Source organism: Podarcis tiliguerta (assembly GCF_965153285.1).
Source record: "Podarcis tiliguerta genome assembly, chromosome: 9".
NCBI classification, from domain to species: domain Eukaryota; kingdom Metazoa; phylum Chordata; class Lepidosauria; order Squamata; family Lacertidae; genus Podarcis; species Podarcis tiliguerta.
The window spans coordinates 18,757,796-18,785,716 of record NC_139542.1 but is presented as its reverse complement, the minus strand read 5'-3'; the positions used below and the strand labels follow the sequence as shown (position 1 = coordinate 18,785,716).

General features: G+C 41.1%; 1 protein-coding gene across 2 annotated transcripts in view; it reads left to right on the top strand.

The window, feature by feature from the left end:
- Positions 1 to 27,921, top strand: part of UNC5C (unc-5 netrin receptor C) — a 307,445-nt gene that overhangs the window by 206,326 nt on the left and 73,198 nt on the right. For both annotated transcript variants that reach the window (XM_083398294.1, XM_083398293.1), the window contains exon 4: positions 17,340 to 17,443. In XM_083398294.1, the coding sequence (XP_083254420.1) occupies positions 17,340 to 17,443 (104 nt within the window). The remainder of the gene's footprint in view (positions 1 to 17,339; positions 17,444 to 27,921) is intronic.

The window sequence follows — 27,921 nt, the reverse complement described above, 5'->3', positions numbered from 1 at the left end:
CTGTACCGCTGAGCTATACCTTTTCTCTCAAAGGGAAACATATCTACACACTCTGCATTAGTGTAAGGTGTAGTTTGACCCTCAGTCCTCATTGCTGTTGGGAATGAAGGTTAGAAGGATAAGCCTTCATAGAAAAGGTGCACTTTGAAGACGTATCTGAATGCAAATCTCCATTGGACAACCTGAGATTTTAATTACTGATAAAACCCCAACACAATTACTTGTCAAACACAACCGGCAGAGCTTTTTAAATTTGTGGCTCACCTTCCAGTATTTATTTTCTCGGCTGAATGTACATTACAAAAACCCACAGAATTAGTGAGACTTTTAGGTCCACTGTGAACATTTCTTTCAGCGCTGCAGATGAAATTAAAATGAATAGTGTTTTCCAAATTCACAAATCAGAATTGGGTATTTATTTCCCTTGACAGATACTTGAACTTAAGAGTCGTGCTATGTGGATCCATTAATCTGTCAGATTTGAAGTGCAGTGCAAGTAATGGTCTTCAACCCAGAGAAATTGCCTGTAGTCAAACAAACAGTTATTATATCCAAATAAACCTTCTGTCAGGATGTATGCAATCCCAGAGTGGAAGATTAGATATATGCAACCATTTCATTGCACTATGAATAAAGTCTGAATAAAGAATGGATGTGGCCTATTTTGCCTTAATCAGAAGAAAATAAGACTGTAAAAAACCCTGCCTTTGCCCTATTGACACTCATATTAATATTAAATTTTCTCTTCTCCCATCACATCTGTACTGCCCTGCTTCCCCCGACACAATTCAAGGCGAGCAGATCTTAGAAACACAGATATCCATCTTATTATACAAATATTTAATTTTCATTAATTTTCAAAGGGAGGACTGTCTTTCAAATGCTGTATTTGCTCTGGAGACTCTCATTTCACTACCATGTGGATGAAATGAGTTTACCCTGACTTACAGTGGAAGTAAGCCACATTACTCAGAGTCAGGTTTTCTTTGCCTTTGGGGAAATGAAACAAAACAGCTTTTGGTGAATGCTCACTAGAAGCTGGCTATCTGTCTGGCATTTAGCCTGACATTTTAGTGAAAAAGAATTTCACTTCTAGTAATGTGAATGAATTCTCCAGGAAAACAACTGTTATTGGGATGTACAGTTTTTCCAAGAGGTACTCTTGCTCTGGAGGCTATCAGAAGAATTCGTAAATGAGAAATTAAGGCACAGTGAGGTTTTAAAAACTGAAAATAGGCCTTGTTCCTGTGCTCACCTATTTCATACTGACAATCATCCCTGCTTTTCCTGAATCATATTTAGTCTTATTTCCAATTATGGTATGGTTCTTGCTTTTGATTAACATTGGTAGAAAATTAAAGATGAATAAGTGATTGTCCAGTCTTTCTGAATAATTTCTAGTGGTGCCCCAACTGAGAGGAGCACACAGGACTGCTTCAGATGTTCATAGATTCATAGGTTCATAGAATTGTAGAGTAGGAAGGGACCTTAAGGATCATATAGACCAGGGGTTGTCAACCTGGTCCCTACCGCCCACCAGTGAGCATTTTAGGATTCTAGGTGGTTGGTAGGGGGGTTCTACAGCACAAGCTGAATCCTCCTTCCACCAAAGCAGTGGTGGGCGGTAAGGAAATTTTACCATCAAGAAAGATGCATTAGTGGGTGTTAGGTATTAAAAGGTTGACTACCTGCAATGTGGGAATATGCAGCTGTCCCATACGGGGATCAAACCTGCAACCTTTGTTTTATCATCACCACACTCTAATCAAATGAACTATCCAGACACATGTTTTATCACGTGATGGCTGGCTCATCAAGTGATGACTCCCATATGTACATATTCATCATCGCATACTTATTTCCATAGGATTCACTTTCGTGTGACCTTACACACCACACTTTTCTATGTGTTTACACATTCAGATGCCAGCCATCAAGTGTACAGCAATCAAATGTAGAAAATAAAAATCAAGTGATGTGCATGCATGTGTGAACTGACAAATGATACAACTCTTTCACTATCTTAACTTTCCATTTGCAGTTACAAAAAAGAGAAAAGAATAAAAAATGGAAAAATAGATAAGGGCAACCCAAATGAATCCTCTAGACCAGGCACGTTCAACAGGTAGATCACGATCTACTGGCAGATCACTAGACATCTGTGGTAGATCACTGCCCCACCAGGAAGCTCAAAAAGTTTTGAAAGGGGGTAGCTCACTGCCAGTTTTTAACTGTGAGTAGATCGCAGTCTCTTGGAAGTTGGCCACCCCTGCTCTAGACACATTGGCAAAGGGAGTTCTACTTCTATTAAATGAGAAATGGGGTGATGCTCTCCAGCTTTACCCCTACATATTTTACCCAGGATGCTTGCCCAGAAAAATTATGTTAGTGGCTCTAGAGTTATATCAAGGATCTGCAGGTGTTATTACATAGTCTATGGAGTGCAAAGCTCTGCAGTATACAGTGGTACCTCGGGTTAAGTACTTAATTCATTCCGGAGGTCCTTTCTTAACCTGAAACTGTTCTTAACCTGAAGCACCACTTTAGCTAATGGGGCCTGCTGCTGCTGCCGTGCCGCTGGAGCACGATTTCTGTTCTCATCCTGAAGCAAAGTTCTTAACCTGAGGTATAATTTCTGGGTTAGCAGAGTCTGTAACCTGAAGCGTATGTAACCTGAAGCGTATGTAACCCAAGGTACCACTGTACTACATTTTCCACATTTAAGATCCCAGGGTACTCTAGTTGAAAGAATCACAGGGCTTGGCAGGAGTCTTTGGGGGTTTTTTCTGAGACCCTGAAGAACAGCTGCCAGTCAGATGATTTCTTCATGCAATGCATAGTTAGTTTATGGAACTTGCTGCTTCAAGATATGACAGTGGTCACTGGCTTTGATGGCTTTAAAAGGGAGCAAAAACATCCATGGAGAATAGTGTATCAATGGCTATTAGCCGGGAGAACTAGAAAGAATCTCCAGATTCAGAATATATATGAATTCCAGTTGCCGGAGGAGAAACAGCAAGGTAGAGCTTTTGTCATCATGTCGTGCTTGTGGTCTGCTGAGAACCATCTGGACAGCAGCTGTTAAGAAACAGAATGCTTGACTAGATATCTCATGTTCTGATCCAGCAAGGTTCTTCTTTTGTTCCTACAAGATTTTGTAGAGCAGGGGATCTGCAAAATGTTTCTGTTAAGTATGCATTCATTCACTGAAAGCCTTTGCACAGGCTATAGTAAGATTTAGAAGGGCAAGCAATTAAACGACAACTGAGCCCTCGTGTATTCCAGGAAACCCTAACATAAGTATTTAACAAGACATATATATCTGGCATTCTGCTGGGATTATACTTCTGGTAGCAAACAAATATTGCAGCCTTTGGGGACTTTCGTGACAGATGAATGCTAAACTTATCCCTTCCAAGTGCTAGCAGTGAGCCCAAGATCAATTTAGAAATGTTTCATAAGTTTATTCTAAGATGATAAAAATAAAACTACATTAAATTATGAAGTGGATTTCAGTGCCTTGTCAGGGAATGTGTGACAGATTGCTACCATGTTACATTTAATTGGCATTATTGTGATCTAATGTAACAAGGCAAAATTGTTAAAGCCATGTGTATGTAATCACATGTCATTTGCAGTGAGATATATTGAAGTCAGCTCTCGCTTGCTAAGCTGAAATTCTCTGAATGCTTCTCATACGTTCGACTTACTGTTTCCATTCAACCAGTCATGCGCTGGTTGGCTTTTACAACAGCAGCACACAACACCATCATGGTTCCTGGTCAGCTGACAACTGCAAGCTAATTGGGACGATACCCTGAACTTTTCATGGTAGAGTTATGTTGTCCAGTGTTTATAATTCAATACGTATTTATTTGTTTTACAAATAATCTTGCATATAAAATTGTCATTCAGATTGAAGTGATGGATCTTTCAAGCTACTCTTTTAAGAGAGGAAGAAAAACAAAAACAAACTATGAAATGCAAAATGTGATAGTACCAAGGTGACATTGGGTGTATCGCGCTCTCCTAATTTAGAAGTGAGTTTCAGTTTCTGATATTAAAATTTATGCTTTCAGGCTTCTTTGTGCAGGTGAATTACTGTTCTCAGTTATGTTGGATAATTAGCCAGTGCCAAATCCTTCAGCTTCTGTTGACAGATTTTTTGTTGTTGTATTATCAAACCCTTGGCCTGAAACGAGAAGTGGCAGAAGTACGTTTACTGAAAATTTAATGAGAGTTCTTTTCACATTTCAATATACAGAACTGTGCTAACAAGTCACACCCAACTTAACTTACAACGGGGACACATAGATAGAGGTCCTGACCACAACAGCACAACCTCCCACTTCTGCTGCTCTGCTCCTGGTATGCAGAGCCACACCACCTCTAACTGCTAAAAAGTTACGTAGCTGTCATAGCTACGACCCATTGACAGCTTTATTCTTTATGAAGTTGTCTAATCTCTTTTTAAAGCCTTCCAAGTTGACAGACATCACTATATGCCATGGTAGTGAATGCCATAGGGTTTCTTTTACAGCAACTGCATGCTGGGTTAACATCATCAGGTTATCCACTGCAACTCCAAGATCATCACCAGTTCAGATCCCATTATATGGTTTCAGACCATTGGTCCATCTAGCTCAGTGTTTGTTAACAATGACTTGCAGTGGCTTTCCAGAGTTTCCGACAAGAATCTTTTCCACCCTACCTGGAGATGCTGGCAGATTGAACCTGGCATATTTTGCCTAAAAACCATATGCTCTTTTGAGCTTCAGGACTTCTCCTGTAATGGCCAATGAACTGTCCTTCTGTGGGTTGATAATTTGGCTTCCATACTGGCCATGTAAGCTCTCAGCACAAGGATCAGACCCATATGAAGTGGGATCCTTCTCAAGCACCATTTGATGATGACAAAAGGTGAGAAGTGATGTGTCTAAGCCACAGTTTCTGCAACTGATGCTCACAGGACACCCTAACTTTGCTAAGAATCCAGGAGTGACCAAAATAACTGTCTGAAGGACCATTCTGAAGCTAAAGAGCTCTGGACTCATAAATTGTCTGGATGGTATATCAGCAGTAAAACATATAGGTGTAGCTTGGCATGCTCAGCTATGTATTGTGCTTATATACTACTGCATGGGTACTTATATGAATTTGGGGGACATTATGGCGACTAAAAGTCAATGGGTGGCAAGTGGTTCTGGGGGAAAATAAAAAGTTTCAATCAATTCTAGCTCTAAACCTCTTGCTGCTCTAATAAACCAAAATCTCTCAAGTCACATCTGGTTTAGCAGCACTTTTTATACTTTGTTGTCTTTCAGTTTCATCCATGACTACAAAGCTAGTACTCTAGCTTAGATTGATTAAATTTCAGCCAACACCAGTTGTAAGCAGTCACTCTTTGTGCTGTTTCAGCCTTTGCTTTAAAACTGCTATGCCGCAGATGCTTAAGAGCCCATAAGCATTTTTAAAAAATGTTTTATTTGAACCCAGGTTGATAATTAGTAGATTTGCTAATGAGCTGAATTTGGTGGCTACTTGTTAGCAGTGGCATCCAAAAATTAAATGTGCTCTGGACTGAAGAATAAAACAAGCAAAATGCATTTGCTAAACAGCATAATGTGCAAACATCTTCACCATTTCAAACATACCCATGGTTCGGGGATTTACAGTCTGATTCTATTCACATTGATCTACTAAACTCAGAATTCACAGGTAGCAGTCTCTCTCTTGGCCTCTCTCTCTCTGATAAAAATATCTAGTTGAATAACAAGACAAATTGTCTTTACCCCTCCCCAAGTGCAATGTCAAGAAAAGTGCCCATAGTCAGACTAGTGGCCCTGCAAAGCCTTGTTTCGCTGTTACTCTGTATGCTTCCACTCTCTACTTTTCTGTGCACCTGGGTGGAATTTAGTTTTGTGCTATTACAAATATTTCATGTGTGCAAGCATTTCAGCTTGTAATATGGAATGATTCCCTCTCTGCTCCCCCTGTGTGCTGTTCTAGGGGTTCTCCCAGCTTCCCACCAAGCCAGTTTCAAGGGGTGTCCGGGAAGGAGAGGGAGAAAGTCCCATTGCACAAGTAGACATCCTTGAGCAGGGCTTCCACTGAAGTGGCTCATTAGCCATATCCTGCCCTAGATCCCTGTACTCCTGTTCTATAGGTCCATGGGCTTTGCAAGAAGGTGGGCTCTCTAAATGCTGCCCAGAGAGCACTAAAGAGCTCTGGGTGGTTTTGTTGCTGTTAAAGCAAAGCAGCAGATGGTGTCTTTAAAAAGTTGAACTCTTTATTTATCTTTAAAAAACAAACTTCCACTGCTTTGATTGGAGGAAAAAAATCTTCTGCAGAGAGCATGAAGGACTACTGCATTTTATAATGCCTGTTAGAGGGTGCTTCATTCAAACACAAAGCTAAGCTGGCCGGGGTAAAAGCTGCTAAAGTTCAAAAATATGTACAGGCAAGAATACATACCACTCTGCCTGAGACTGTTCGTTAGAGGGAACATCTCCCTAAGGGTTTACTCCTGCTCTCTGACATTTTTGTGGGGTCTGCCCTTTACCTTTTGGCAGAAACATAGATGTATTTGGCTGTTGGCCTTTTCTAAATGTTGGGATTTTGTTGTCTCAAATTTTTGAAAATTGCATATCTTTTTTACTTGAATTTTGTATTTGTGTATGGCCTTTTGGTATTATTATTATTATTATTATTATTATTATTATTATTATACCCTGCCCATCTGGCTGGGTTTCCCCAGCCACTCTGGGCAGATTACAGAATATAAGGGGACTTTGGGAGTCCCCTTAAGGGGCTTTTTGGCTGAAGGCAGCAAAGAAATAAATTCCAACAATGCATTTATACACATCAGTGTATGTTGCAGATGAAGCCAAAGCCCAACTATGCATTCCCCCCCCCACACACACCCCTAGGTTGTGGCCTGAATACCATGTGCCACAGAAATAAATATATTAATAATAATTGAAGAAACTGTGAGTGGGGAGAGAAGCTTTACACACATAATTGGGTTGTGTACACACAGGTTTCTCCTATGAGTCAGGTCAGGAATATTATCCTCATATGTCTAATGCCTTGTTTTGACCAGACCAGACCATGTACCATATTTTTCTGTGTATTAGATGCCCCCATGTATAAGACGCCCCCTATTTTTGGAGACTCCAAATTAATAAAACACCCCTCAGCACTAACCGTGTATAAAACGAACCCCAATTTTAAACCTAATTTTTTGGTTTAAGAAAACCTAGTCTTATACATGGAAAAATACGGTAATCTGCAATCCAGAGGAAAGCTACTAATGTAAATGGAACCGTAGACTGCAGTCAGTATAGTGTGAATGCAGAAAGTATTGGGAGAAAAAAACATAATACTTTTATTCTACATCTCACTTGCCTAGGGATTTTTTCATTTTTAATAAGTACTATTATGAAGAGTGTTATATTTGGCAGGAGGAAAGATAAACATAAAATGCTCAGTTTGCCTCTACTTTCCTTTAATGGCTGCTTCTGGCGATTTCCGGACAAGCCAAACTGTACTACAATGACAGAATTAGTGCTTTTTAGTAATAAATAGTGATGTTTAGGTAGTCGTTTCATAGCATGAAATTCAGGGTGGTGCCAGCTGTTATAAACAGAATCACCATTTGTGGGTCGCCCCACACATGGCGTCAGTATATTCCTCCGGAAATTGTTTTCTGGACATGTGATGAGTATACAGTTAGGGAAGGAGCCAGTGAGTAAACCATACAGAGAATCAGACTTTATGCTAATGTTCATCATAAACTAACTTCAATAGTCTATTTTTAGGGGGAGGGGAAATATATAGATATTTACTTGCCTCCAACTGTGACATTATTTTTCTTTTTAAAATTAAAAGAACTCTCTTCTTGGCAACTTGCTGTCTCCAATGGTGAACATTTTGTGCTGTATTGGGTTGGGTTGAGTTCACTATTTCATGGATAATAATAATGGACCAGCTGTGTAAAAATATAAAGTAACTCTAAGATTATTTGGGGAGGGGGAGAATTCTGCTGGAGAGTTATACAACTTCATATTAAAGTCCCCCACACATCTCTCGCTGGATCTGTTTGTCCTCAGAAACCCAGCGATTTAATTTCCACATCGGCTAACTGCATGATAGTGAAAGAGGAAGCTTATTTCAGGAAGCTGAATATCGGCTAGTGATGACCTAGTTTACCCCCTTACTATTCTAAGCAGCACCTGGTCAGGTTATGTTGAAAGGGTGCTAGCAATATCTTCAAATACTGAGACTTGAAACAGATATTCTACAGTGACCGTTGCTTTAAAAAGGAAAAGAAGGAAGGGGTGTGTCAGAACCGCTTTCACAAAATGAATAACAAAATTCAGTAATTCTAAATTAATTCATGTCAAAAGAGCAATCCAGTTCACTTCTGGGACATCATTAGGACTGCAAAGTCCATTGTCATTATTGATTTATTTGCATATTGCATTTTCTGCTAGTAAATCTGTGCTCACAGCAGTTTTCAGAAAAAATAAATAAATTTAAATACAGCACTGTAATGCAATAACAATACATAAGCATAATAATACATGCAATATCACTGCAACACAACACTTATAATTAGTAAACAAATAACAGTTCATTTTAACATATATAAACATTGAATTAAGCATAGAGCATACTAAGAGGTCAAGTCAAAATACATTCCACCATTTCTTCCAGAGAAGTTCAGGGTGGGGTAATGATCCTTTGAGCTGTCGGACTAATGATCCTTAACTTATGCAGTTCAAGGCCCTACCTTCTTCCATCATCCTAGTCCATGACACTTTTCATACTGAGTTGCACATCTTCTGCTTTGCAGTTCATTGTGCATTCCTTCCAACCTGCCTTTCCTTTACTCAAATCCCAACCTTCTCCCCACCCCCCAAAAGCTTGTAAAAAAAGCACACTGCAAACCTCTATCAAATGTATGGGCTTGAAAATGAGCTACAAGGTTTTAGAATTCTGTCCGTTCTTTTGGACGATCTAGAAAATTAAATAAATATATCTTTATAGTGCATATTGAAATCAAATCAAGAGTAGCTAAAAAATGCCTTTTGAACGAAGAAATCAATATTACTGTACTTTTCCGTGTATAAGACTAGGTTTTTTTTACTTTAAAATAAGGTTAAAAAACTGGGGGTGTCATGTACATGAGAGAGTCTTATACACGGAAAAATATGGTACTTAAAATATTTGTTGTTACTGGACTCAATTTAAAGACATCTTTTTTTCAGCAGATTTATTCTAACTTCCTCTTTCCCATAAGTTTGTTTTAGTAAAAGGAAGTTTAAGGAGTAGCTTGCATTCATGGATAAGAAGGGTGTGACAATATAAAGTAGAAAAGCTTTTCTGATTGATTAGTCTTCCTTTCAGGAAAAAAATAACTTTGCCCCCAAAAGAATTAGTAATTACATGTTCAATATTGACACTCAACATTCAGCTGACACTATTCTGCAGTCCAGTGCTAATATGTTATCTTTTCTGAAGTTGATTTTTCATATCCATGTCTTTATAATGCAGACCATGTTGTGAGGACAAAGATTGATCGGCACCAGAAGATTATATTGCAGCATATTAAAAGAATAAGGCAAAGTCAATGAGATAAACTAATAATGAAGGGTAAAGAACAATAGACTTACTAAATTTCCATAGTGCCTAAATGAATACAGTCGACGGTGCCTGCCTGGTGTTGCTGCTGCCACACTAAACATTTCATTTCTTACAAATATGAAAGGAGTAATATGTGGCACCTGTAACAGACCCAGTTCAGCAGATCAAATCCGCTAAGTGGGCATATATGATGTAAAGTCATATCTCAAGTAAACTGATCCCAAGCTGTTAAGGGCTCTATACAGTGGTACCTCTGGTTAAGAACTTAATGCGTTCCAGAGGTCTGTTCTTAACCTGAAACTGTTCTTAACCTGAAGCACCACTTTAGCTAATGGGGCCTCCCACTGCTGCCGTGCCACCGCCGCATGATTTCTGTTCTCAACCTGAAGCAAAGTTCTTAACCCAAGGTACTATTTCTGGGTTAGTGGAGTCTGTAACCTGAAACGTCTGTAACCTGAGGTACCACTGTATACTAATTGTAATAGTACTAATTGTTAACTTGATCCAGTAGCAAATTGACAGCCAGTACAGGGCTCCAAGCAGAGGTGTTACATGCTGATGGGGTTTCACTCCTGCATGCAATCGTGCTGCAGCATTCTGTACTAACTGCAGCTTCCAGATCAAGCTCAAGAGATGCCCCACAAAGAGCAGTAATCCAATCTTGAAGTATCTCGACTATCTCTTTCACAATACCTATTGATGTAAGGATAGTGGATAAATTGGGTTCTGAGTGGGGACTACTCAACTCAACTAACATGTTACAGAATATACTCCTCCCCCAAAACAACAACAAAACAACTAGTTGGATGCAACCTTAGCTATCACAGTGTTGGATTCTTTAGGATTTTTTTCTTCATTCTAAATTTGATGTATGTGAAGTCTTTTGATCAATAATGCAAGTAGACATTTGTGTTTAATAACTATCAAGCATCTGTGTATGGTATTGTCTCAGTCAATATGCCTACGGCTAAAGAAATCAGAGCAAAGTTATCAGTTCAATCAACTGACGCAATGAGAGCAGAAAATTCTTCTAAAGAAAATGTTATTAAGGGGTTGTTAGAAAACTGGAAAAGATTCCTGATCCCATAAGCTACAGACACAACAAAAATCCCTACCTCAAAGATTTCAGACTGGGATACCAAGTTAGTATTTGATGGTTGATTGTCTCCCGCTACATTCCATTTTAAGTAGCCTTTCTCAGCTGAGATGAATTCAAACTTCTTTGGCAATCACTCGTAGCCAAGTAACATTGTCTTCCATAAACACAGTTTTAACAATGAGTCCATATGTGACTGTGATATTTATAAATACATGACCTTTAACTAAAAGAGGAAGAAGAGGAAGGAAGGAAGGAAGGAAGGAAGGAAGGAAGGAAGGAAGGAAGGAAGGAATTGAGAGAGAGAAAGGTTATCTGAGAATCTGTGGTCCAACAACTGGGCAGGCAGCTGAAAAAGCTTATGTGCTATCCATCATTTGGCAGGGATCACCTGTGTATGCTGTTCAGCGCTTTAAAAGATGAAGGGATATACCCAGTCATAGACATAACTGGAAATGACTAATTGTTCAAAACACCCATGTATTGAACTGCATTTTAAGTTAACCATGCATTTTAATTAACATGGTGCCTCTGCATATGAAACCAGACATTTCTTAGCATGCAGGAAATGGTTTTCTGCCAGTTGCCATTCTGCTCTTGAATAATAGCAAGGTGGATGATTCTCACTGCTTGTGCAAATTCAGTACAGTAATATTCTTTCCCATCACTGCCCCTTCCTAACAATACTGACTTTGACTTCACTAGGACTATGTACAATTTTGGATTTCTGATAAGTATAGCAGCTAGTAGTGGTGGCTGCTTGTATGTCACCAAAAAATCTGCCCAGAAGATAGGATTATAGGCAATCCCGCCCCCATGCCAAAAAACAACCCTACTGGAATCTTGACTTCCATTATGCATGTGCTTAAAAGAATGTGAATAAATTCATACTATAAGCTTCTTGGGTCTTTAAAGTTATTTTCTTGAAATCAAGTGTAGAAAATGGAGCTTAAACACCATCAGTTTGCTTTAAATCAAAGTTTCAGTCAAAGAAAAATGCATATAAAAGCCCTTCTTGTTTTCTGTAGATTCCTGCTATGTTTGTTTTAGAGGGAAAGTCCTAGGTAGAATTACTGAAAAGGGCAAGTGAGAGGAATAAGGAGTCTTTAAGGTCTACCAAGGGCAGAAATCCATCTTTCTCTGACAGTAATGCACCATTCTTCAGTATGTTCCTGGTTTACATTTAATTCCTAGCTGACAAGTGTCCGTTTTTCATGCCTATTCATTAGTCACCCTTGCATTAGCACTGCCTTGAAGGCACCTCACCTGGCTCTTATCACATTTCGCGCAAAATGATAAAAGATATCCTTTAAGTTTTACCCACAACCCCCTTCCATCACAGTGAAGTCCAGCCAAAAAAATAAAATAAAATAATACAGGAGGAGATTAAGTGGCAATTTTGCACAAAGAGGAATTCCTTGTGGACTATGAATTTAAAGAGGAAATGATGTGGGGAAGTAAAGTGTGAGTAAAAATCACATAGAGGTGGAATACTTTCAGAAAGTTAAATATTGAATCCACACAGTGTTTCATATTTCAGAAAATTACAAGGACGCAAGGAACCTTAAGAGGAGGAGGAGAGGCCAGTACTCAATAACATATATAATAATTTGCTGTCCTCCAGATGTTGTCAGACTGCAACTGGGGCTCATGGGAGTTGTAGTCCAATGACATCCAAAGGGCACCAGGTTGAGTAACACTGCACTACATGCTTTCCTTTCTAAACCCTCAGAGTTGGTCCCTGGTATTTTACAATGTGATTGGTCTCCATTAATTGGGCTAAAATGAAGCCCTCCCAAAAACAGGGGGAATCCCAGCCAGTCTGGGTTAAACTGTCCTGGGTTAGGCAACTCTTAACTTTAAATATTTCTCTAGAGCTTCAAAATCATTGTAATACTAGGGCCTTCTTCTACATTTTGACACCTGTTGATTCAAATGCAGTATTTCTGTAAATTTGTTTCCATGAGAATAATTTACATCTGCAAGAAGAATATAGGTTGGTGAGATATGATTGAGCTGGATATTAAGTTCCTGACTTGACTCTCTCTTTTTTTAGTATTTTAAATGAAACATTAATTTTTGTAACTTTGTTTGGCTAGCTTTGAAAAGAGAGTAAAATCTTGTTGCTGTTTGAGGGGTTTCAGTCACAGAGAATGGCATTCACAGGAACTCACTGTGAAATTGCCACCTGCAGCTCTGCACTCTTAGAAGCACAGCCGCTTTTAGCTTACAGATGCTTGCTGTGCATCCAGCGCTGAGAAGGGACTTTACTTTTTCTCGTTCAACTGTAATCTGAATGTAGCAAGCCACATAGGAAGCTGTACAGCAGGAGAGTCAACAGGCTTCTGAAGAATGTATAAAATAAATAAATAAGATCTGAAGGGATAGTGCTTGTCACTCATTTCAATCCAGGGGGCACACACCCAAAAGCCTTGTAAGTACACAAATAGGCTGAGTGCGGGAATAATGGTGTGTTTTGAGCACTTGGAAAAACATGACAGTGTTGCAGCCTTTAGGGAAGATTTGAACTCAAGAAATGAGAAACCCATGAGACATTTGTAGTTGTGCATAAACTAGAAGAGTCTCAAAGGAGTCTCAAAGTGGCTAACATTCTCCTTTCCCTTCCTCCCCCACAACAAACACTCTATGAGGTGAGTGGGGCTGAGAGACTTCAGAGAAGTGTGACTGGCCCAAGGTCACCCAGCAGCTGCATGTGGAGGAGCGGAGACGCGAACCCGGTTCCCCAGATTATGAGACTACCGCTCTTAACCACTACATCACACTGGCTCCTAAACTAGTTATGTTTAGGGTTGGCATGTTCCCAAAAGTGAAAATCCAGACAAAGTTGTTGAGTTTTTTTGGAACATCTCCCAAAGAAAGTTTTTGGCCTTTGGGGGGATTTTTAAAGCTGCTTTAAAAAAAAAATCACCCTACTTGCCATACGTCCGGGTTTCCCCAGACATTTCGCCAATTTAGAAGAAATCCACCATTTTTGGGCACAATTCCCAGATATATCCAGGAAAACCTGGACTTATGGCAGGTCTAGCAATGTCTGATTTACCTGTGCTTTCCCACACCTTTTGTATTCCCCAAAGGAACTGGTTGGCATTTTCTTTTTTCTTTTCTTTGCATCCTTGTAGTTGCTGTGTGGAAAACAGACAGCATCGCTAACCAGCATCTGTCTAGATTAGAAATATAGTAGTGGAAACATAGCTCTAAGTACACAAAAGGAAGTAACCAACAGAATGTAAGAGCTCTGCTGCCTTGTAAACACACAATTATATCCTTCTTGAAAAGGGGGGAGTATTCTTTACTTTGATAGTCTCTAATGGCTGTTTTAAGGGCATTAGAGTCTATTATGTCAGGGTCTGTAGTTAAGAGTACTTTTAGTTTGTAGATCATTGACCCAGTGAAGCATAATGGTGCCTTTTCAAGTGTTAGTGCATATCAGGTCACTATGATGGACATAAAGAGGAAATGGGAGTGGAGAGTTTGGAATCATTAAATTCTCCTGAAGGGCTGGTAGGAAAGGGGCTTCATCTGTGCTGCCTTTTTCCATTATAATGAACAGGATTTAGCTTGCTGGGAAGCAGCAAAAACAAATTATCAGTGTTACGAGTTAATGAAGCTGCCTGCAGAATTGTGCTTTCATAAACAAAACGTGTTATGAGCATAGAGGATCATGATTTAAAAGGTTGGTGCATTAACATCAGGCCTAAATTAATGCTTCGTTGGGTACATGGGGAAAAGTAAAACCAAACTCCAGGGAACACGCTTGGATTATTATCTGTTTCTAGCACACCACCGCTTCTCTCACTGCAGTAACCTGGAATGGTTGCAGTTTATTATCTCTTCATGATCTGTTACTGTAGCTGTGTGCTGCTGCAGCCAATGCTGCGTTTTTCCTTCTTGCCACCTCATGTTTAATATGATGGTCAGGTATAATAATAGTTGCATCTATAAAAATGCAGATTATATGGAGGTCGTACAGGGCTGGCAGCAATAGTGGCCTGTGAGGTGGCACAGATGGGACTTGGTTGCTCTCCTGGCTTCCCAACACAGCGGGTTACTGGTACTTACCCAACAGAGAATAGGTGTGGGGAGACTGGTTGTAAAGCAGGCATCTACTTCATTGAATCATATAATTGAAGAGTTGGAAGGATCATCTAGTCCAACACTCTGTTATGCAGGAAACTTTTGCCCAACATGGCACTCAAGAGTCTCATGCTCTACTGACTGAGCTATCCTGAGTATTCAGTGATCAATTTGGAAACATGAAGGCACCACCTGGCTATGAACCCAGGTCCTTTCAGGGTGCCCTCTTGGCAGAAACATGGGGGATGGGCAAAGGCATTCCCTGTAGCAGTTCCCAAAATGTGGAACTCTCTCCCATAAAGGTGTGTCAGGCACCCTCATTATGGTTTCTGTCATTTGCTGTAAATGCACCCTGGTCTTTGTCAGATTCAGGTAGGTAGCCATGTTGGTCTGACGCAGTCAAAATAAATTAAACAATTAAAAAATTGTCCAGTAGCACCTTAGAGACCAACTAAGTTTGTTCTGGGTAAGAAGTGTGCATGCACACAAAAGCCTATACCCAGAGCAAACTTACCTGGTCTTTGTCAGTTATGATTTGGAGGAACTATGCCTCTTGCTGAGAATCACTGGTGGGCAGAGGGCTGTTGCACAAGCAGGTCCTGCTTGTGGACTTCCCAAAGGCATCTGGTTGGCCATTGTGAGAACAGGATGCTGGAATAGATGGAGCATACAGCTGGCTCATCTACTCTCATGGTGTTGTGTGTAGTTTTTGTGGGACCACCTCTGTTCTTCTTTGGTTTGGTTTGAATTATTTTATTGGTACCTTATGGTGAAGGACAGGTAATAAATCTTTCAAATGGATAAATAATAAAACTCTGGCGATGAGGCCATGTCCTCTGCTGAATCTCAGGGCAGCACACCATCTTAGAGAGCAGAAGGCATGTCATGTGGTGCACAAAGTGCTGCCCTCCTCAAACAAATGTTGCAGAAGAACAGTGGTGGCAGCATGTTTCACATGAGCAGATGAAAATGTGGACATGCCTAGTACCTGCTGGAGTGCTTGACCTGGGTTGCCTGCCTTTGGGTCTGCTCACTCAGTGAACCACCTTTTCCAACAGTGCTGTCTTGTGATGTGTTGGGACAATATGTCTTCATGAGTCTTGATGAGTCCAGGCCAGCAATAACAAAGCACCAGTGCCTCTGGGACAATGGCTTTGGAGGGTGAGAATAGATGAGGGGACTGTCCCCAGCACCTGCCATCTCCGGCAACTGCCTCACTCTGCCTAATGGTTGGCCCATCCCCAAGACAACAGGTCACCCCTACACTGTTTTTTAATACAAGCCATGTCCCATTGAACCCAGCAGAAAAGTGACTACAGAGCTCAGTGATTCTACTTCCCACTTGTGTTTTTAAAGTCCCATAATTTAGCAGACTAGAATAGATCAGATTATTTATTGTCAAATATGGAAATTAATCTAACATGTATAAATGATGGTCAACCTTAGGTAAATGGACCAAGTAGCAAGTACCAAACTCAACAACCAGGAATATTACTGCTATCTGTTGCAAGGTGATAATTGTATTAGGGTACTTGAAGATAGAGTAAGGAGCAGGTGCTGAACATCCGAAGGACTTTCTGGAATCTTTTCCCTCACACACTAATACAATGCACTCTTGAACTTGATACTTTGTGATTTAGATGTTTCTATAATATGTAATTTTATTTCCTCTAGAAAACATTTCTGTTATAGAGAACCTAAACAGATTTTGCACTGCTTCAGCATTCCTGTGGGTTGCCAGTGGGCTCAGTTGAAAGAAGTAATCTAATGGCTAGGAGTCCTTAGGTCATCTGTTTGCTAACTGTGATGTGTGCCCATCAACCTGCACTCAGTGCATTATGGATTAATGCCAACAAAGGAAGATGGCATTGGGCCATGTCAGCAGATGATCGAGGAAGTACTATCAGTGACTTCATAATCGGCTAAGAAATCATTTCCAATTTGATTCCCAAAACAAATTAGAGAACAAACATTCAAATCTTCAGCTGCCCTGGAAAATAATGAATATTATCTGTCATGGGCAAGCTTACCACACTCTTCATGTTATCTGCATCTATATAAAAACTGAGAGTCTGACAAACTCTGCTGTGGCCAAATAAACTGCACCTACAGTCAGACAATGAAAATGTTCGGTTCTAAACAATGGCTTAATTTTAAAACAACAGGTGATGTTGGAAAGCAGATTTAACCGTCAACCTGAGATAGTTCCTCAGACCCCCATAGCCTTACCATTTACTTTCTCCCACATACATGGTAACTGCCATTCATTCCTGCAGAGGAAAATAAAAGACTTGCACACAGCAGTGAGGGCAAAACATGTCTTCCCTCATTGGCATTGTGTAGTCCAGCTCTCAATAACCAAATATCACAAGAGGGTGCAGTGGTGACAATATAGGAGACCTCTTTCCACGTACACACTGCAGCCATCATTACGATGCACTTTCCAAAGCTAGAATAAACACTACAGTGAAATACTTTTGGTCTTCTTTTTTCACCCTAGATCTGCGGAAGACTTTTGAGCAAGAGCCACTTGGGAAGGAAGTATCTTTGGAACAGGAAGTCCTTCTCCAGTGTCGGCCACCTGAAGGAATCCCAGTTGCTGAGGTGAGTGGCAACAGCTTTTCTTACGGGAGGGAAGTAAAGGGAGGGGGAACTGACACAGTTATCCTAACTGAGGCCTAATCTGTGGCTAATGGTGCAGTGAATTAGGCGATGGCATGATAAATGGGAGGTAATGGAGATCTAACTGCCTGCTGCTGGTAGAATAGATTGATTGGGAACTGATTAATGACTTCAGAGTCAATTAGAATGCCCCACTAGGCAGAGCTACAGGCAGTTTAGTTTCATTCTTCTGCTCCCTTTTCAAGAAACAAGAACACAGCAAAATTCTATCTGTTATCTCTAAGACAAACACTGGGAAGAATTTATGAATGTATCACTGTTATCTCCCACCCAGCCATCCCTATCCTTTTCAACATGCTACTATTGTGACAACGGGCTTTCACATACATTATTAAAAACTTTTTTTTTATAAATGCCTGTATTTTGTTTTACTACTACACTCGTGCATATGGCAAGTCATTCAAGCTGCATGACTATAAGAATTCACATGCTGTGATCTGATAGGAAGCTAGAAGAAAGGAAGACCATAATCCATCTTTTAATGTTCCATGTCTGTTTTACTTAATAGCAATTAAAAACTCATGGGTGGGTATTCTTTTATCTTCCTTGTGGAAGTGACCCTACCGAGAAGAGGAAGAAAGAGTCAGCTTTCAGCATGGGGACACCATCTGTGAAGAATAACCCCCTAAGTCTGGTAGTTGTGCTGATTATGGAAATGTACTGTTCCTTCTAGTTGCTGATAGTTTAAAATAAGCATTCTCCTCCTCTTCTAAGTACATAATGAGTTCCTATTTAAACTCATAATACAAGCTGCACAGGCCACTTCTATTATTGTTGTGTTCCACTGGATCACCAAGCAGCTGCCATCTCTCTGGGAGAGTTTATTATGTTTAATTCACCTATTTCAGAATGTGGCCCTTATTTTTCCCATCTGCCAAATTAGAAGTCTTGCCAACTTGCTTAGTATGAAGCTGCTTGGCGTGTGCTTTGATGGTTGATTTCTTGTGAGGCTCTACATGCTACCTGAGCCTTACTCTGAAACTACACATCACAGTTCCAGCAAAACTGTGGGCAAGCAACTGAATAAAATAATATGTGATTAATTCTGTTTTACTCCCATATTTTCTTTCTTTGCTTTCTTATTTCCTGGGGCAGGAGAAGGAGGAGGAATAATAATTCAGTGGAAGGATGAGCTGACTTCTAATAAGCCAGCTTTGCAGTGGCCATGGTGTACTAATCAGCTGATATTCCTTTGGCTCTGAACATCCCACCAACCAGCTGTTGCAGACAACAGAATCTGTAACAGGGCATGTCATATTGCAGATTCATGGTGGTACTTAGGGACTTCATTACCTTTGCAAGGAGCTGAGATTACTCATGACTGGTAGATTGTCTGCGTGCAGTATTACATGCATAACACAGATCTGTACCTCCCAATATCTTAATAGCTAGGAGCAGAAAGTCTGATTGCATGCCAGAGATAGAGGGAAAAACAGCATGATGAGTAGGCAGGAAGCTTTCATTTTTGTTGTGCATAGCCTGCCAAGAAGTATTATCATCTTTTTCCAGAAAAAGAGGAAAAAATAGTGCCATAAATTGTTGTTGTTGTTTTTAATTATTTAAAAGATTGGAAAAGAAAGATGACACTCCAAATATAGAAAGTACCAAACATTTTTTACAAATGCTATAAGCTTCTAAGCACACCAGCTGACTGTGTGGGAAGCATTTTGATTTAACAACATACGAAATGGGTAGCAGTATTTCTTACTGTTTGTTTTCAATTGACGGAGATGATGAGAAGAACCTGTGGCCCTCCAGTTGTTGCTGGACTACAACTTCCATAATCCCTGACCATTGAAATGATGGCCAGGAGTTGACGTCTAACATGTAGAAGGCCAGAAATTCCCCATGCCTGCTGTAGACCTAATCACATTCCCGTATAGAAGAAGAAGAAGAAGAAGAAGAAGAAGAAGAAGAAGGAAGAAGAAGAAAAAGAGTGTGGATTTGATATCCCGCCTTTCACTCCCCTTAAGGAGTCTCAAAGCGACTGCCAATCTTCTTTCCCTTCCTCCCCCACAGCAAACACTCTGTGAGGTGAGTGGGGATGAGAGACTTCAGAGAAGTGTGACTAGCCCAAGGTCACCCAGCAGCTGCATGTGAAGGAGCAGGGACAAGAACCCGGTTCACCAGATTACAAGTCTACCACTCTTAACCACTACACCACACTGGCTGTCTATAATATGTAAGGTCACAATTTTTCAAGCAATGAGACCCTTCTTTGATTTGCCCCTTCCCAAACACACTTTTAAAAAAGGTAATTTATTCATTGACATAGTCTGTCAAATTTTCATAGTTATTCCACTCCTGAGGATAGAGAGAAAAAATTTCCTCATAAGAAGTATTGAGGATATGTGCAGCAAATGACTAACCTAGTTTATTTATTAATTTATTAAATTTATATACTGCCCTTTATCACAAAGGTTCACAGGGTGGCTCACAGAATAAAATACAAGATAAAAACACAAGTACAGTGGTACCTTGGGTTACAGACGCTTCAGGTTACAGACTCCACTAACCCAGAAATAGTACCTCAGGTTAAGAACTTTCCTTCAGGATGAGAACAGAAATCGCACAGCAGTAGCGGGAGGCCCCATTAGCTAAAGTAGTACCTCAGGTTAAGAACGGTTTCAGGTTAAGTACAGACCTCCAGAATGAATTAAGTTCTTAACCCAAGGTACCACTGCAAACGATTAATACAAAAACAACAAAACAATACTCCCCTTCCCACAGAAACATTTGAAAGGCTGTAGAATATTACTCAGCCAGAGGCCTGGTTGAAGAAGAATATTTTTGCCTGGTGCCTAAAAATATGTATTGAAAGTGCCAGGTGAACCTCCCTGGAAAGAGCATTCCACAAAGGTGGACAAACAGCCCCAAAAGGAGCACGGCGTGATGTGTCCCACCAGAGGTACTACCTGTCCACTAACACCCCCACACCCCCTGCAATGGATGAAGGGGAAGGGAATAATAATTAGTTTGAGGCAGGGTTCATCCAGGAACACATGAAGTGGTAAACAGGACAACAGGAGTGTGTACAGACTTCATTTCTGCATTTAGTAAACAAAGTCTGCCCTAGCTGCAGAATCTGGGATGAGTTGAAGAAGGCTTCCAGGCTGGAAAACATTCTTTCTACGAAAACCCTGAGCCTTCCCATCATGTCTCATAAAAATGCATCACGGACTAAACTCTAGAATGATCATCCCCAGAGCTGGCCTGTTAATAGCTGCCGTTTTTCCAGACCATGCAACATATTAATTCACTTTGTCAAGCAGAAGAGATGGATGTCTGCAAGCTAATTGTCTGTTAAACCTATTTGTACTGCAGTCGGGGCAGACACCAATTAACACTTGGTGGGTCTCAGAGTCATCTGTGCAGTAGCTATTCTGAATAATTCTGTTAATGGCTTCTGCCCACCTACCTACCTCCACCTTTCCTTGCCTTCCAACTTTTCTTTTTCTTTTTTCTTTTCTTGCTTGTTTCTGAAGCCAGGAGGGGGAGATCAAACACCCAGATTGGAGATTAGCCTAATAGAGCTTCTGTATAGACTCCTTCCAATGCTATTAAAGGAACAAAGGACCAAACACAAATGAGCATGAATACCTTAATGTGGCGTTTTACTGCTGCCACTAGCTGTAACTGGAGAGATAAAGTGATGAAAGATAACTGGGTTGGTTGAAGGATTACATGATTATTTTAATTTTGGAGATGAATGCACGCTTTGTTTAAGGCTATACTCATTTGCTTGAAAGACTTTTATTATAATAGCATAGTTAACGGAGTAAGAAGTAGCTGTGGGAAGTCAGACAACTAGCTATGCCCCTGACTTCGGAAGTCAAGCCAGATAATGTATTCAACACAGTCACGTGTTACTAGTTGGTCTTATTTTATGGAAGGTGGTGGACCCTCCTTCAATGTAGGTTTTTAAGCAGAGCTTGGATGGCCATCTGCCAGTGATGGTTTAGTTGTAATTCCTGCATTGCAGGGGGGTTGGAGTGTATGACCCTTGGGGTCCCTTAAAACTCTATAATTCTGTTATTTTGTGGTTACATTAAATGGCTACATTTTATTGTTACCTTTCCACCAAGGAGCTTAAGATAGCATACATGGTCCCCACCATTTTATCCTTGCAACAATCCTGTGAGGTGGGATAGGCTGACAGACGGTGATTTTCCCAAGCTTCGTGGCTCAGTAGGGATTTGCTCCCTGGTCTACCAGCTCCCAGCTCAAGACTCTAACCATTACTTCCTGTTCCACTTAGCAGAAAAGTAAACCCAATAGCCTAGCATATTTAAATGTGCACTTTTTCCATTAAAAAGTGTATTTTATTTTATTTTTTTGTCTTAAGCTGCATCACATTTGGAAAAGTGCAAAATGCAGTAGACAGCTATGTTCTGAGCTTCACTTTGGTCTAAGAAGTGTAGATCAGCTCATTTCATAGAGGAAGTTGTAAAGAATGAGTTACTTAAGAATCCGTAGTCTATCATGAAACTCTGGATAATGACAAATGGCAGGACATATCTTCTTCTTCAGAAGACTGAGATGTACAGCAGTGAAAGTGTGGGTTTGCTCTGCCTCCAGATTCCCAGACTATCCCTGCTCCTTTGACTTCCTTGCTGACTTCCCTATCTCTTTAAAGTTTGGACTGATGCATCTTAGGTCACATCCTGTGCACAACTTCCTCCTCCTCACACTTCTCTATCAAACCTCAAGATGAGAGGTCTTATTGAATCTATCCTCAGAGAACAAAAGAGCAAGCATGTCTGCTTTGTCCTCTCTAGATTAGTTAGGTTGGAAATAGAAACCTTTTCTATTGAAGTTATACACTTCCTATAATAAACAGCTTTATTGTTTTCTAAGTCTACAATATCTCTCTGTGTATGATTATTACAAGTAAAGTCTACTGTCTAGCCAAAGGCACAGGCCACACACTGCACTCTTCGCATACCAAAGAGCTCAGTTTCAATACTGCTTGCTTCCTCTCTGCTCTCCTTGGATGAGCCTAAAGAGCCGACTGGTCTTCAGGACTGTGCCTGTTGCATCTAGCTGCTAGCCACTCCTGAACTTCAAAGTGATCTTTTGTACAGGAAGCTACACCACTGTTTCCATCTTTCCTTCCAGCCCTTGTCCAGATGGGCGTTGGCTGCTCTGTGTTGGTTTCCCATTATAAGGCAATGTAGAGATGCAGTTGCTTTACTTTTGTGTGAACTGTATTCTGGAGCCAGCGGGAGCTCTAGAAGCAGCCATTCCCAAGACCCAACACATAGGAGGAGCTGGCTAGCAGCCAGCTACAGTTTCTAAAAGCAGCAACAGCTCAGCTTGAGTTGAGGCTTCACTGAAACATAGCATTTGTTTGAGTGGATTGGATTTGCTGGCCTTGTAAGAGACAGCCAAATCCAAATGAATGGGTGTGTGTTAGGAATTCTACACCTTGCCCAGAAGGCCTAGAGTCAAAGCCAGATTCATTATTCTGGGTAGCTTGAAGCCAGGAAAGGCAACAGACGATTTGTTCAGCCAATGGAAAAATCAACTCAGCATCTCTTTCACAAGTATTAGTGCAGCAGCAATCCAGCAGCTGATGAAGGAAAAGGTTAATGTTGTAGGAAGAATGGCAAAAGCAATGTGAAATTTCCAGTCGCTCTGGCTTTTTTCTACCAACATCACTGGTTGCTTAACCATAGTTAATGAATCTGTGTATAGCACCATGGTTAAGGGTTATGTTAGCAGGTTTTCCTTGTTAACCCAGGATCTGAAGTCAGATGATTGTTCTACCTACCCAACTCTTTCTTTCTGAATATGGATTTTGTTATTTTCAAGAAAAATAACAATTGACTAACTGAGAGGCCAGCAAGCAGCAGCAGCAACAGTGGAGTACATTATTTAAGTATTCCAAATTATGTACAGTCGAGGCCAAAAGTTGAGGCAGAGCCAGCAATAAAAGGTATATAACAATATCAGTCCACAACTGGGCATCTGTTACATCCAAAAAGTATCATGGGGGAATGGATATTGAAGAGATATCCTTTCCTACTTCTCCTCCTAAAAGCTCAAGGTGGCATACATGGCTCTTCCCCTCCCCATTTTATCCTCATAACAGCCCTGTGGGGTAGATTGGACTGATAAACAATGACTGGCTCAGTCAGCCAGTGAGTTTCATAGCTGGGCAGGGATTTGAGTCCTGGTCTCTCTGGTCCTTGTCCAACACTCTTTCTGCTATGCCACACTGGCTCTACTATATTGGAAAAAAATACACATTTCTTTTTATGACACAAAGACACAGCAAATTTAAAGGTCTAGATTGTTGTCACAGCATGTAAACTGGGGCACGAGGTGCAGAAAAATGATGGCTAACTTCCTCACAGTATGTTTCTGGTCTGAACCAGATGGCACCACTAAAAATTTGTGATTCTCTTAGTTCCTTCCAAGGAAAACCTTAACACAACCTTGGGCATTGGAGCCCTAATTGAAAGTGGCATATAGTCAGTGGCAGTGTGGATCCATTTGTGTTGGGTTTCCAGAGTGGGTGTCTTTAACAGTATTGCCCCAGCGAAGAGTGCGGTCTTAGATACTCTTTAAACAAGGCCCTACCACCAGTAGTCCTCTGGGAAAGACAAGCCTGTGTTCTCTCTTTTTTCTTTCTAGGACACATACTGATCCTTCCAAAGTAACACAGCCAAGTTATTAGCAATTAATTCATTTTCTCTTCACTTCTACTCTTTTCAAAGATGCCCAAATCACACTGGGAGTGAGGAACGGTCTCTGAGTGAGGCAGACTCATCAAATTAACTCCTAGCAATAAGGTTATAGATCAAACATCAGTGAGATCTAAGATTAGTTAATATGCCATAAGCAGCTAAATGAAGTTTTGCATTGGAATGTGTGATTCGCTGCACCTTCAACAAGGGGATAATTGCCTCGCTAATTATAAAGGGGCTTCTTCTCCCTAAGAGTTTAATTGCAGAACATCAGCTGTAAAACTTGGTGACCCAATTGGGCTTCAGACCTGCCATTGTACCTGCTTAAATCCAGTTAGATGTGGGTGAGGGGAGGGATAGGGGGCAGCTACAGTGGTGTCGAGCAATCACATTTGCTTGTGAAGCTGGGATGAGCATGACTCAAATTCTGCTCAGCTGGCATTGTCTGGGCAGAAAGCTCAGAGCAGCCTGGGACTTATCCAAATATGCAGCATCAGGTGGCTGCTGTGTCTAATTGATTGTTAATATAACTGCTGTTTGCTTTGTTTGATGAGAGTGGCTCTTGTTTTTTTTCTCTTTTCTTTCTCTGCCGTTATCCCTTAATTGGAACTCCTGTGTGTATGCATTTCTATGCAGGTGCTCTTGTCGCCCTGGCTGTGTTTTGTATTCTGTTCAGAAAGGGGAAAGCTTTTATAAGGCGGGTGGAACGCTAGAGGCAGAGATGCCTGTGAATACTGATAGGGCAGGAAGTGGCGCTGTCACTTGCAAAGCTGTGTGACACCTATTGTGGGGGATCATCTGGAAGGTATCAGTAGGGCAGAGAAGGCAAGGAGGTTCTGCAGAGCTGCTGTGTATGTTTTAATAGTTACAGAGGATAAGTTCAGAAACGGAAACTTTGGCTGCAGCTGAGGAATGGGTCACTTACCACTTTCCTGTTCTGCACACTGCTTCCTTTGCCCCACCTTCTGAAGACTTCCAGACCAGTGCTCTCAGCAACGGGTCGCAGTCTGCACTCTTGCTAACTCAAGGCAGACAAGCAACAGAGTAAGAGGGCAAGAGCATAGACTGAGAAGCAATGGAGGCGAGGTTGTTCCAACTCTCAGCTGGGTGACTTGAGTGGCGAAGAAGCTACAGCGCCAGAAGGGGTTTCCCCACATGAAATAAAACGAAACAGTTAGGAAAGAAAGGAATAAAGGGCGAGAATCTCGGTGCTTCAAGCAACAACCTCTTTTACCTGCCACCACCTGAAAACCCGTGTGAGATAGCACTGGGCTACTCCTTTCACTTGCCCCACTAGGCCCCCTCCTCCTGAAAGCCTCCTGCCCTTTCACCACTTTCTGTTATGAATTTCCTGCTCTGTTCAACTAGCTGCTGCCTTCCCTTGTTCCTCTCTGTTTTTTCTAAACCACCATCAGATTTTGCCCTGCCTTCTTTTGCTTGGCCCTTCCTTTTGGTATATCTTTACTGGGACTTCTGCTTCATCTCCTTCTTAGGAAATTGTCTGAATCTGCTCCCTGGGTGGATGAGGGCAGGTCCCAAATTATCCTCTTTGGATTTATTTCTATTGGGCCCTGCTTATGTCAGGTTCCTCCATTCCAGGTTCCTTTAGGTGTGTTCACCATGGTCCTGTAAACCAGTACAAGCTGTCTGTACACATGCACACTGTTTGTGTGAAAGAGTGTATGCTTGTTGATATGTATAGCTCAAATACCGTGTAAATACAGTGGTGCCTCGCAAGACGAAATTAATTCGTTCTGCGAGTTTTTTCGTTGTGCGAGTTTTTTCGTCTTGCGAAGCACCGCTGTGTATTGACGGTTTCCCATAGGAATGCATTGGTGGTTTTTAAAAAAAGGCGCAAGACGTTTCGTCTTGCGAAGCAAGCCCATAGGGAAATCCGTCTTGCGACGCAACTCAGAAAATGAAAAACTCTTTCATCTTGTGAGTTTTTCGTCTTCCGAGGCATTCATCTTGCGAGGTACCACTGTAGACTGTATACTCATTGAATGTTACAAGTGAATAATTGTACAAGCATACAGCTCACCTACTGTGGGCAGAGAAACAGCCTGCACACTCATTGAACATTATATGTGATGGATTAAGAGTACAGCTCAATTATCCATCTACACCAGTATACAGTGTGTACACTTGTTGATATTACATGTGAAAAACTTTGAGTATACAGTTCAACTATTGTGTGCACAGATGCTCAGATTATACACTTTTTGAATGTGATGCATGAACACCTTTCTTGCATGTCTCTCCTGCTTCATCAGCTCTTAACTTAGTTCCAGTTGCCTTTACCAGCTGTACTTTCTCACTGTTCCTTCCAGTAAGATCCTTTGATGAATTCCTTTAGCTTGTTGGAAGCTGTGATGATGAAATTAATTTTAGTAACAGTTTTAACTCCCTCAATTTTTTTTTAGTCTGCTGTGTTATATTTGTTAGTGTTTTAATTTGTTGTTGTCAGCTGCCTTGAGTTCTGCTGAGGAAGGATAGGATAGAAATTCTTATATATATATATATATATATGCTTTCGTAGATTTTCACGGGTACAGGAATGCAGGTTTTGGTGTCCTCGGGTGTCTTCCCGTGTAAAAGTTGGGGTGTCTAGGCGACGTTTCGACGAGGTCTCACTCGTCATCTTCAGGCTGGTGCTTTCGGCTTCTTGTTACTGGAACAGAGCAGGATCTCAGTGTTTGAGTTCCTATAAATACTGTTGAGGAGGTGTGGTGTATAGCCTCCAATGTTCTGGGCAGAGAGGAGGTTCCCAGGCTAGTGTGCCTTTTCTTCTTTTGTTCCTTAATTACTTGAGGGATATCTTGAGTGATTTCTTGAGTGATTTCCTGAATCCCACTTAGGTGGGTCATTAGGTGTGGATTAGTTGCTAAAGCCTTCGTGTCTTGAACTCTTGAACTTTGTGAAGAGTTTTTCTGAGAAGATGGCTGTACTGCACTTGGTTGTGCTCTGGCTTGGCTTCGTGTATAGGGGCGAGCTGTGGTTTTGTGGCCTGTGCCAGCCAGATCTGTGTAGGGATTGCAGGGGGGTGCAGCATCCGGAGGTGCCACCCTGGTTTGGCTACTGGATGGTGTCTGTAATTTATCTGTGGAGAGGGTCTGGGTTTGGGTCTGGTGTGGTTGATTGGTGATGGCGTTCTGTGTGCCTCTGGATCTGGTGTCAGATTTTGTGGGGAGGGCTAATTTCCAGATGTCTGGCAAGCGGGATGTGTCGTCACGCTTGTTCATGTTGTGAGGGTGTTTCTCTATCTCGATGGCTTCCATGATTATTCTCTTGTGGTGATGTTCCATGTTAAAGAGCAATTTGGAATCTGCAAAATTAATTTCGTGTCCTGTTTCTTTCATGTGTTGGAAAAGAGAGGAAGTTTTTTCTTCTTTTTTGACGGCATTCTTGTGTTCTGCGATACGTGCATTTATTCGTCTGTTTGTTTGTCCAGCCACCCTCCACAACAACCCATGAAACAAACAGTACATAACATATCAGACAGGATCCTCACCTCAACTGAAACCAAAGTACTCTCCAAAGGTTTCAACTTTGCAGTCGCCCCGAGACGCATCCCCACGGAAAACATCATATGCGGAGTCGAAGCTAGCCTAACCAAAATCAATCCAGATGAAGCCAATAAAATCAGACTTGAAGTCACCAACATCCTCTGCTCCAGCAAACCACCCAGAAGCAATTTACACAAAGAAG